We start from the raw sequence: 12,851 nt of genomic DNA, 5'->3' as shown, positions 1-12,851 counted from the left end.
TAATAGCTTCGGTCCGTAAACAAAAAAGGACAATCTGCTTCAAACAAAACACAATTGTCTTTCTCATTGGGAACGGGCGAACATTCGTTTCATTTAACGAGTAACAAATGTTCGTCATTACTGCACCAAATTTAATTATCAACTCATTATTCCTTGACCCTTCCCATTGTTTCTCAGAACACACAGAAAACCATTCCTGTAGGCAATTTGTCCACAACCAAAGAAAAAAACGTATTTTTTTCTATTTCTCGGTACACTATCTGACTACTGGAGGCATAGACAAATTAGCGCAGATCGAATCTATTTCGAATTTGAATAGCGAACGCGGCGAACGGAAACACGTTGTTTTTACCGCGTTTTAATTTAATTCGAATTCGGAATGTCGTGTAGCGCGCCCCCGCTGCGCTTACAAATGGCGCCGATACATCAACCCGATGATATCTCTTTCAATTTTTAAAACGTTGGAGGATTAATAAATGGTGGGACTAATAAAAAATAACCCTTCAAGGTGATTTTGAGACTTGAAACCTAGTAGATTAAATAATTAGTTGGTATCATGACCTCGTTGGGTTACCTTGACTTGATGGATTAGGTGATTTTTAATTTGGGTAATGACACAAAAGTTAATTATTTGGAGTCATTAACGGTCCACGCCCCTATGTATGTACAGTAGCTTAACTAGCAATAAGATAACCTACTAAACGGAAGTACATATTAGATATGCATTGTACTAATTGTTAACGTCATTAAATAATCTTTCAACGGTTGTTTTATTTATTTATTTAAACTTTATTGAATAAAATATATGTACATATAGGTACAACAATGTACAAATAGCGGACTTAATGCCAAATAGCATTATAAAATAATAATTGAATTGTAAGATTATTAAACGTCAATAAAACCTTTTGTAAATAGTTGGTAGGTTTTAAGTTTCATTAAAATTCCAAAATAGATTTTATTATCTTAGAGTCTGTGCGGAAAGAGAAGAATCGTGGAATGTATGTGGCCCAATACACTCCACGACTCTTCTCTTTCCGAACAGACAGACTACCCCTTGCGGAAGTAATATTAAAAATAAAAGTTTGTGTCAAAAAAATAATTTTTGATACAAGCTTTTATCCCTGACTGTACTTTTCTTTCAACAGATAACTGTTCTAGTACTTATTCATCGCAACAATTCTAACAAAAACACAATTAGCTTTCTTTGTTTTATCACGGAGTTCCTATGGCCACCTCCTGTCTCCATCATCAGATCAGCTCGATGGTACAATAATATTGCATTGTCACCCAGCTTTTTCAGCTTAATTGGAAACCGGGAAGTGGGTCAAATTTAACTTTGAAGATTTGATTACAGACCGACACACAGACAACGGGACAGAGGGTGACAGAGGTGAAACTAAATAAAATCTTGTAAAAATCACTTGAAATATCAAAGACGTCGGTCGGAGGGACGTACTTAAATCCAAAAACAAATTAAACACGACAATGTTATCTCCATTAAAAACTTATTAAAATCCAATATGTCTGGGCCTATGTACTTAATTAAAGTATGAGCGACTTATCAACTCGAGATAATGCTAATGGGCTCAAGATTTAATATAAACGCGAGAAACGGTCGTTGACGTTTAGTTTCCAAAATGGCGCGAAAAATTACGTTGTGCTTGATTTTTATGATGGTGGTGTGCCTTGTCTATGGTAAGATTTTTTTTAAGTGAAAACTTCTTTAGCGGCGCTGTGCACTTTTTGAGGTGGGGAAAAAATGTTAAACTCGAGACAGCGTAATACGATCACGTAACCGTAAGACGGTCACGTGACCGTAAGACGGACACGTGACCATCGAAAAACTGTAACAAATGTCAGTGAGTTTTTCTTTATTGATTTAAATGCCATCTAGTGAGTTTCACTCTAACTGGTATTAATATAACTAGAGTACCTACTTACTAACAGTGATGTGCTTAGGGGTTTCAAGTAATTAACGCTAACGCTAGATGGCGTTAACCTCAATTATACATAGTGCATTTTGGACTAGTCATTGAGTTTTCACTTCTGCCGGCACTCCCTGAGTGCAACCTGTTCGCGCCCCTTTTCATTCATTATCATTCACATTCATCCATATCGCTCACTCTTTCTTTCATAAATATATTCGACCTCATTTTTCACATCACCCGCCTTTTCTGCCGACCTATCAAACCGCAAATAAAAAGTAAACAATTTAAATATTGGCTTTGCTGTCATTGAGCAAAAATACATCGATCAATATAAACTATTATGAAAATACGTTTCGCGTGTGAATAATATAGAGGTTAAAAGAGAACGGAGAAGGAAGAAGGAATAACGAACCACATTTCTGGCGGCCGCCGAAACCAATGAAAATTACATGCAGGTAAGGTCGGCCCATTAATCCCATAATTTATTCATACATAGCCATAGCCCCATCTTATCTTCGGGCTGCGCTTCCTTCCGCTGGTCCTTCGTCATCTATTAGCCGCTCCATTTCTGGTCCTTCGAACCGGATTCTCTTCTCTTCTTTTCCCTTTTCTCTCCTCATACATTCATTGCGAATCGTTCTCCTCCCGCTCCGCCCGTATAAATATTACCTAAATTATTCTTTATTAATCGCTCCCGCAGTTTAGGTATTTATTTATATGAGTATTATTATTCTCCGCGCCGCCCTTATAAACTAGTTACCTAAATATAATTTCTTAACCGCACCCGCAATTTAGGTATACTTACGTTTACAAGAGTTTATCCTTATTTATAGGAACATAAATTGTTTTACCGCATACTTAACCCGTCTCCTGCACTATGGCGAAAGATACAAAAAAAATCGAAAGCGTCGACAGCGCGTATTATGAAGATGAGTTGTTGATGCTTGAAGCAAAACGCAATATCTTCTTTGAACTCGTCCAGGGCATTTACAATAAGTCGCTAGTCGTTGATACAGATGCAGACAGTCGCGAGAGTTTCCTTGCCGCTGCGGAAAATATCGACGAACTTCGCTCGGAGTTCAAAGAGGTTGTTAATGAGTATAATCGCACGTTGCTTAGGGCTAAGGCGGCTGCCGTCCCTAATTATCAGCCGATCATAGCCTTCGAAGATTTGTACTGCCGCATCAGGAGAGCGGTTAAGCGGCTGCAACCAGCCGCACCGCCGGCCTCTTCGCCACCTTCTATAGTGGAGAGAGCCAGACCTTCTTTGCCAACGATGGAACTGATAGCGTTCGATGGAGACATACGTAACTGGCCGCTGTTCTACGCTAGTTTTAAATCTAGAGTGCACGACAATCTGTCGCTTACCGACGAAGAGAAGCTTTTCTATCTTATTGGGAAATTGTCACCAAAAGCTCAAACTGTCTTCGCGGGTATAACTCCGAGCGCTGAAAATTATCAGCTTATCCTCGATAGTTTAATTGACAGATTTCAAGACAAGCGCACTCTTGCCTCGACCTACATGGATCAAATGCTCAATTTAAAGGTTAATTCTAACTTTCAGACATTCATCGATAAATTCGTCACAGCTGCGAATGCGCTTAAAGCGCTTAAGCTTGATGACTTAAGCGACTTTATGCTTCTGCATATAGCATTAAAAAAGTTAGACCAGGAATCTCTACGAGCATTTGAAATGCTGCACCGCAATACGAAGTTGCCTACCTTTCGTGATCTGTCAGATTTTATGAAGAGTCAGTTTAGGATTTGTCAAAATGTGCAACCATGTACCGCCGTCTCCGCCGCCGTAAATCCATCGCGCGAAAAGGGTGTTAAGTCGTCTCAACCGCGTAGTGCCGCACCAAAACTACAAAGTTATGTCGCTTGCGCGAGCACTACTAAATGTTTGTGTGACAATATTGTCCATGAACATTTATTTAAATGTCCGTCCCTCAACAACTTAACGCCTTCCGAACGCTTCAAACGCGCTAAAGAGCTTAAGGCATGTGTTAACTGCCTTAGTATCAAACACCGCACCCGCGAGTGCAATTCCGAGGTGAAATGTCGAGTTTGCCGTCAAAAGCATCATACTCTGTTGCATTTTGACAACGACAAGGATGAAAAGGCTACGACGTCTGATGTGTCAAATACATCTGCGAGCGCCGCGGCTGAGTCGTCTTCACCGCCGGAGAGCACATCTTGTAACACGTCTATCGTGACTCAAGCACTAGCGGCCTCTAACAATAAGATGTCAAATCAAAACTCAACATCTTCGTGTGATACGGTTTTGCTGTCCACCGCAAAGGTTATCGTCCGCGATAATAAGGGTGGCACACAAGTCATCAAATGTTTACTTGACACCGCGTCACAAAGTAACTTCATTACTGAGGAGTGTTGTAAGCGATTAGGTTTGAATTTTAATAAAAAACCAAGCGCTGTATTTGGCATTGGGAAAACTAAAAAAATTGTTAAAGGGAACGCAAACATTAAAGTATTTTCGCGGTTTGACGAAAACGTCAACTTTGACGTTTCGAGTCTTGTGGTAGATCGCATTACCGACGACTTGCCGTCAGTGCCCGTGGACATGTCAACACTCACGCATGTTCATGGAGGGACGGCACGTTAGATACGCCCGTCGCAATTGATGTGCTGGTGGGTGCAACTATATTCCCACATTTGTTGCTACCGCACATTGTTAAAAGCGACGTGAACCATATGCCACCGGCTATTCAGACGGTATTGGGGTATATTTTAATGGGTTCGGTCCCTGCTTTACAGGCACCGCGTAAATATACTTCGGCATGTTGTACTTCCGTTCAGGACTCCATGGACCACCTCCTCAAAAGGTTCTGGGAGCTTGAGGAAGTTTTCGCTCCGCCCGCTCAAAGTCAAGATGACCTTGAATGCGAGGATTACTTTCGTGCTACCACCACGCGCGACGCTAGTGGTAGATATACTGTCGCATTGCCTTTCCGAGATGACGTGTTCAAGCTTGGAGAGTCGCACTCTGCTGCTAAGAGGCGCTTTCTTTGCCTTGAAAGGAAGCTAGAGTTATCGAGTATCTTACGTGCCGCCTATGACGATATCATTCGTGAATACGTCAGTAAGGGTTACATATCGGAGGTAACTAACTCCATGAACGCCTCACTAGCCATCGCGTATATAATTCCTCACCATGCTGTCGTGCGCGAGGACAAAACGACGACAAAAGTGCGTATGGTCCTGGACTCGAGTAGCAAAACAAGCACAGGCCTGTCGCTGAATGATGTTTTGCACTCAGGGCCCAACCTTCAAGGGGATTTGTTTTCAATCCTTCTAAACTTTCGCTTATTCAAAATAGCGCTTTCGGCCGATTGTCGTCAAATGTTTCTACAGATTGGTATTCGCGAAGCGGACCGCCAGTTTCAACGAATCTTATATAGATTCCGCCCGGCAGATCCCATTACTACATACGAGTTTAATCGTGTGTGTTTTGGCATGAAGTCGAGTCCCTATCACGCGCTCCGCGTCGTCCGTCAGCTGATTGCAGACGACGGGCATAAGTTTCCCAAGGCTGCAGCGATTGCGTCCTCCTGTACTTACATGGATGACGTATGCTTTAGCATTATGTCAGATGACTCGCAACAGCAGGATGAGTTTGTTGCTATTGCCGCGGCTAAGGAGCTGATTGATCTATTCAAATGCGGTCAATTTGATCTTGTGAAATGGACCTGCAATTCAGACGCCGTGCTACGTGAAATACCTGCTTCGCATCGGGCTTCCGTAGACATTGAAATTGACCCAGGGGTCTCGCAAAAGGTTCTTGGCTTATGTTGGAATAAATCTGGGGATTACTTCCATTTCAAAGTGAAAGAACCAGACTCAACGTGCACTAAAAGGACGATCTTGTCCGCAGTGGCACGTCTATGGGATAATGTGGGCTTAGTAGCTCCAGTGGTCTTATATGCAAAACTCCTCATCCAGGAGCTTTGGTTGATCAAATGCGACTGGGATGAGACTCCCCCACCCCATATTGTGGATTTATGGGAACGATTCCGTTCGGAGTTGCCTAAACTCAATGAAATCCACATACCGCGCCATCTTGGAGTAGTACAGGGTTGTACTATAAACCTTTTAGGCTTCGGTGATGCATCTGAGCGTGCATATGGAGGTGTAGTATATCTTCAGGTTCTAAAGGGAGACGAAGTGACTGTCCGGCTGGTGTGTTCCAAGTCGAAGGTCTGTCCCCTTAAAACAGTCTCCGTCGCGAGGTTAGAACTGTGTGCTGCGGTCCTCCTGGCAAAGCTCATGCGGAAGGTGCAAGATAACTTCGAATCCCGTTATAACATTAACGAGATCTACGCGTTTACTGATTCGAAGGTTGCCCTCTGCTGGATTCAGTCATCACCACACCGCTGGCAAACGTTTGTTGCCAACCGGGTAGTTAAGATTATCGAAGCTATTCCGGCCAGCTGCTTCTATCATGTGGCGGGCTTGGAAAATCCCGCGGATTGCCTGTCCCGTGGACTGACGCCTGCTAAGCTAGTGGATCATCCTTTGTGGTTCACGGGACCAGCTTGGGCTTCCAAGCATCCATCAGAGTGGCCTTTAAGGGAGCTCGATCGAGAGTCCATCGGTGAAGTGCCAGAGCTTAAACCTCTTACACACGCTACAACTACGGATGTGTCAGAGTCGCCACTTTATTCGCTCGCTCAGCGGATATCGTCGTGGTCTCGATTATTGCGCATCATCGTATACGTGTATCGCATTCTTAAACCGAAACCGCGCTCTACGGCACTTACTCGATCTGACTTAGAGTTCGCTGAAGGTAAAATTCTTTCATCGTTACAAAGTCAACACTTTAGTGACGATATTGACAAAATTAAGAGCAAGAAGTATTGCTCACCGGCCTTACAAAAGCTAAAACCGTTCATAGATAACGACGGTCTGATTCGTGTTGGAGGCCGACTATCAAATGCTGACTTAGAATATTCGCAGAAACACCCAATTGTGCTTCCGCGACGTGATCATGTAGTTAATATGATTGTTGATTACTTCCACAGAAAGCATTTGCATGCTGGTCCTGAGTCATTGATGTCTATACTTAGGCTTCAGTATTGGATACTGTCGGCTCGTCGTGTCATTCGTGACCGCGTTTCCAAATGCAACACGTGTTTCAGAGCGAATCCACAATCGTCTTTCCCACTCATGGCAGACTTGCCGAGCTGTCGCGTGAATCAGGTAGATAAACCTTTTACGCATACGGGGTGTGATTATGCAGGTCCTTTGCAATACACACCTACTCGTGGCAGAGGAGTCAAGAGTCGCAAGGCTTGGTTATGCATTTTCACTTGCCTCACGACGCGCTGCCTTCATATCGAGATAGCGACGGAATTGAGTACCGCTAACTTCTTGGCTGCTTTAAAGCGCTTCTTGGCGCGGCGTGGCCCCGTCCAATGCATATATTCGGATAATGGGACTAATTTTACTGGCGCCAATTCTTATATGCGAGACCTCTACAAGTTTTTGGACGAACAACGTCCACATCTTGAGATGGAGCTCGCGGAGAACCGTATTGATTGGAAGTTTATTCCTCCCGCTTCTCCACACTTTGGAGGCGCATGGGAAAGTATGGTGAAAATAGTCAAAAATCACCTTTTCAAGGTAATCGGTACGCAAATACTGTCATACGAGGAACTTCTGACCACGCTTGCGCAGATAGAGGCTCTGGTAAATTCACGACCACTGACAGCCCTGAGCAGTGATCCCGCTGAACCGTCAGCTCTCACCCCGGCTCATTTTCTCAACACTGCTCCGCTGTTGTCTTTACCTGTTCCATTGGTGGAGTCAGGAAATTTACGTGACCGACATGCCCTCCTGGATAAGATAGTGCAGTCTTTCTGGCAGCGATGGCGTGCAGAGTATCTGCATCAGTTGCAGTCTCGAGCTAAATGGACCACGTCATCAGTTCCTATCGTAATTGGCACTGTGGTTGTTATAAAGGTAGATAATGCGCCGCCATTTTCGTGGCCTTTAGGCGTTGTAGAGGCAGAACATCCTTCAAAGGACGGCTCAACCCGCGTTGTCACTGTCAGGACAAATAAGGGAAGTTTTGTACGGCCTGTCGTGCGATTGTGCCCATTGCCTAACCAATAATATGTACATAGTATAATTCGTTAGGATAATATTTTTCTTTAGTTTGTTATTTCGCTATTGTTGTGAATGTTCGTTTCTTAGTTTGATGAGAAGGGTTATCTCTTACTTTATTCAGTTTTGTTTCCTTTAAAGGAACCCTTTAAAGCCGGGGGAGAATGTTCGCGCCCCTTTTCATTCATTATCATTCACATTCATCCATATCGCTCACTCTTTCTTTCATAAATATATTCGACCTCATTTTTCACATCACCCGCCTTTTCTGCCGACCTATCAAACCGCAAATAAAAAGTAAACAATTTAAATATTGGCTTTGCTGTCATTGAGCAAAAATACATCGATCAATATAAACTATTATGAAAATACGTTTCGCGTGTGAATAATATAGAGGTTAAAAGAGAACGGAGAAGGAAGAAGGAATAACGAACCACATTTCTGGCGGCCGCCGAAACCAATGAAAATTACATGCAGGTAAGGTCGGCCCATTAATCCCATAATTTATTCATACATAGCCATAGCCCCATCTTATCTTCGGGCTGCGCTTCCTTCCGCTGGTCCTTCGTCATCTATTAGCCGCTCCATGGGAAAAAAAAAAATAAAAAAAAAATAAAAAATAAAAAAAATAAAAAATTAAAAAATTAAAAAAAATTAAAAAAAAAAAAATTACGAAAAATTACGTTGTGCTTGATTTTTATGATGGTGGTGTGCCTTGTCTATGGTAAGATTTTTTTTAAGTGAAAACTTCTTTAGCGGCGCTGTGCACTTTTTGAGGTGGGGAAAAAATGTTAAACTCGAGACAGCGTAATACGATCACGTAACCGTAAGACGGTCACGTGACCGTAAGACGGACACGTGACCATCGAAAAACTGTAACAAATGTCAGTGAGTTTTTCTTTATTGATTTAAATGCCATCTAGTGAGTTTCACTCTAACTGGTATTAATATAACTAGAGTACCTACTTACTAACAGTGATGTGCTTAGGGGTTTCAAGTAATTAACGCTAACGCTAGATGGCGTTAACCTCAATTATACATAGTGCATTTTGGACTAGTCATTGAGTTTTCACTTCTGCCGGCACTCCCTGAGTGCAACCCGTTGTTTTTTTTTTTCACCAGACCCGCTAGCATAAGCTCTTTTTATTCAGAAGCAACTCAGCAAAATCACATTAGAGCGCTAGGTAATGTGATGCAAATTTGAGTTGTTTCTGTAAGGATGGAGTTTTAAATATTTTCAATAATCAATACAGGTTGTTTATTTAGTCACCTGCAATAATTTACGGATTGAATAATTGAATATATAGGTCATCGCGAATCTTTGGTACCAATATACCTATCTATAGCCATCTATAGCTTAGTCCAGAGTCCGATTCTAATTTAACTTATTTAACAATTTCTTAGGGCGTTAATTTTATTATGACACGACCTTGAAGATAGCTTACGCTGATTCGAGCATGAAAAATTAAAGTGTAAATTCGCCCTTAAGATGCGCGCCAATCACGAAGACGATCGTGCAGGTCGTGTCAAAACCAGTTCAAAACTATAACAGATTGTCAAATTAGAATCGGCCCTCGAGTCTATCTGCCCTTAGGTAGGTAGAGGTAGTAGTATTTTAAACGCGTACGGCGGTAAAATAATGCCTCAGCACCGGTAGCACGATCGTGCTTATGTCAGATAAAGCATTCCCTCTAGCACTGCACTAAGTATGTAAATGGTTGGATCAACTATTTATTGTTGTTATTCTGTGGAGTATGCTAGAGAACATAAACAACACAGTTTGTTAAAAATGTATCTACTTCTTTGTACTAACATGCGTAGTAAATGGCTCACATTAAGGCTTGCATTTCATACTTGCCCGTATATTATACAGTGCCAGCCACTTGAATAGCCTCACTCAACAAAATTAATATTTCTCATAGTAATATAAAAAGGAGATATATATTAAACATTAAATATGAAATAAAACAAGAAGCCTTGTAATAGTAAATACAATATTTATTGTTATCTAATCAAAGTTTTAAGAAATAACGTCAAACAAATAAATTGACCCTTCCACTTGAATAGCCTGACATGCTAAAAGATACTGTTTAGTTATTAAAACTCTCGTTTAATATTTCGTATACCTTCCATTAGACCTTATTAATTCGAAAATACGTTTAGGTAGTGATTCATATAAAGAATGTATGTAATTAACGTCCACAGAATCCCAAACAGTGTAAATAGCTTGAATGAGTTCTTCTTTATTACTAAACTGTCTTCCGTTGTAATATACTTGCCGAGAAAGCCAACCCCAGGCATTTTCCATGATGTTCAGATCAGGGGACAAGGATGGCCAATCTAGAACTTCAATCTGGTTTTCTTCAAACCACTTTGTAACTATGGCTGACTTGTGTATGGGAGCATTATCATGCTAAAAAAACACTTTTTTTCTACCTATTACTTTTCTGATCTTACTTTTTGTTTCTTTTAATAAATTTAAATACTTTTCAGAATTTAGTCTTCCGTCTACCACAATTAAATCAACAGTACCATAGTAAGAAATTGCTCCCCAAACCATCACCGATCCGAGAGTTGAATGATGACGTGATAGTACTTTCGGTTCTTTCCTTAGGTCATGAAAATAATATTTAAATCCATCTGGACCATCTAGATTAAACTTTTTCTCATCACTAAAAATCACATTTCGCCACTCGGTTTTCCAGCACATGTACTTTTTAGCCAAAGACAGTCGACCCGCCACATGTTGTTCGCGCAAAGGAGGTTTACTCATGATTTTTTTTCGTTTGAGGTGGGATGATGTTCTAATAATCCGTCGAACTGTAGAGAGAGGTGCTCTAGTATTTATTTCACTAGCTATTTGCCTGGCGGTCTTGGTGGAATTTGAAGCAGTGCGTAAAATAACTCGACGTTCACGATCCGTAGTGGCAAATTTTGTGCGTCCTTTATACTGGTGGCCGTAATTTTCCTTATTTTTAACATAATTATTAATAACTTTAGGGCTGCGACCTATTTTTTGAGCTATCTCACGATGGGATAATTTTAGAGTTAAATAAAAATTAACCTTTTCAATTTCTAAACTTGTAAGTTTTTTCCACGTCCCATAGTCACAAAAACACTGTGTTTATCGCGTTACTGCAGGTACTTAATAGAATGCCATCTGTATTATCTAATCATAATAAAATAAATTTGAAAGCGAAACTTAAATGCACAGTTTGGACGATTATGTTACACTGAGGCTATTCATGTGGACGGCCCGTATTAGCTCTTGCGTCCACAACGTTTCGCGCGCAGACAAATTCGGACTTGTTAATGTGTCGTTCGATAAACGTCAGGGCGTACAATTCAAATTTAAGATATATTGATAAAAATAATCACGTATAATTATAATACTCACAATATATAGGTGAGGCTATTTAAGTGGTTGGCACTGTATATCTCAATTACTTACTTAAGTACCTTTATTGTATAAATTGCCTAATAATCATGTTTCTTTTCAAGGTACGGGATCAGATTGTGAGCTTCCAAAAGTAGTCGGCAATTGCAGAGGCAGAATCCGGAGGTATCATAATTATTTAATCTATATTTTATTGCATTTAAGTAGGTATAACATAGTAAGTAGGGTACTATGGCATTTCGCAAAGTATGGGTACCTAACTATAAATACCTCGACCCTGCCAGGCGTGGCTCACTCCACGATGTACCTACAAGTACATGCGGCCCACACCAATTTAGGTGTCTATTAGCCATATACATACATAGTAATACTTGTCGCGCACCGCTACGGAACGGGGACGCCTGCTCGCGCTTGCCATATCTGTCGTAATAGACGCGTTTTGTTAGAGTGAAAGATTCACTCTACCTAGTAGGTACTATTATTTATTCTGTGACCCTGCGTAGACGTTCATTTATGTATATTTATGAAGACATTACCGTGGACTAACTTAGCCTTACCGAACTGCTACTTATTACCTAGTGAAATATCAGTCTGATATTGTAAATGGTGTTTGCTATTCTTATTTTATCGGGCGCTGTTGTAAGTCCATAATTATTGTCATTTATTGCAGAGGCAAGTAAATAGTACCCACCTAGATGACATAGTTTCTGCTAAAATTAAATAAATTAGTCGCATACCTTAACATTAACACCTTTGGGAACATAATACCCACACATCGATTAACGTCGTGCGTATGAATAGAAGCATTCTGATAAGAACAATTATACTATGCTTGTCTATTTTGTTCGATCGACTATCTACTGATAACTCCGTGCATGAAAAGAGAAACAGTGCCGGTTGCAATAACAACAATTTTAGGATTTCCCCTAAGGTCCCACAATTCCAAACAGCGCCACTTAGGGAGGTTTTATGCATAGAATACACCCTAATGCCCTAACCTCGCCTATCAAACCTAACTTCGCCACTAAAATTGTAGTAGTAGTCGTCGTAAAACACTTTATTGTTCAAAAATCAGAACAAAACAGGAAAAATAACATTCGTCATTAGTACAAAGGCGAACTTATCCCTTTAAGGGATCTGTTCCAGTTAACCTTTGAGCAATTGTATTTATATTTCAGCTTCTTCTTCGACACAACGAGCCACCAGTGCCGCCCGTTCGTGTACTCGGGCTGCGGAGGCAACGGCAACCGGTTCTACAGCCGCGACGAGTGCCAGTTCGCCTGCCACTACTTCATGAAACTCCAGCCTAAGAACTGGTGACATCCAGGGCGAGAATCTAAACGCAAAAATGGGGTTGGCAACTGTCAAAGGTTTTCATAGATGGCGCCATCAGGCTTGCC

The 12,851-nt window shown here is 41.1% G+C and overlaps 1 protein-coding gene across 2 annotated transcripts; it reads left to right on the top strand.

The window, feature by feature from the left end:
• The first annotated feature begins 1,605 nt into the window (after positions 1-1,605).
• Positions 1,606-12,776, top strand: LOC134655833 (PI-stichotoxin-Hcr2o-like). Of its 2 annotated transcripts, none has more exons than XM_063511323.1 (3): positions 1,606-1,698; positions 11,556-11,616; positions 12,630-12,776. In XM_063511323.1, the coding sequence occupies exons 1-3, from the start codon at positions 1,641-1,643 to the stop codon at positions 12,769-12,771; spliced, it is 261 nt and encodes an 86-aa protein (XP_063367393.1). In that variant the 5' UTR covers positions 1,606-1,640; the 3' UTR covers positions 12,772-12,776. The 2 variants fall into 2 exon arrangements, with proteins under 2 accessions (XP_063367393.1, XP_063367394.1); XM_063511324.1 differs by lacking the exon at positions 1,606-1,698 and adding an exon at positions 8,730-8,778.
• Positions 12,777-12,851: the final 75 nt, after the last annotated feature.

The sequence above is a fragment of the Cydia amplana genome, chromosome 17 (assembly GCF_948474715.1).
Source record: "Cydia amplana chromosome 17, ilCydAmpl1.1, whole genome shotgun sequence".
NCBI classification, from domain to species: Eukaryota; Metazoa; Arthropoda; class Insecta; order Lepidoptera; family Tortricidae; genus Cydia; species Cydia amplana.
The sequence above is the reverse complement of the archived record's forward strand: the minus strand, read 5'-3'. Positions and strand labels throughout refer to the sequence as shown.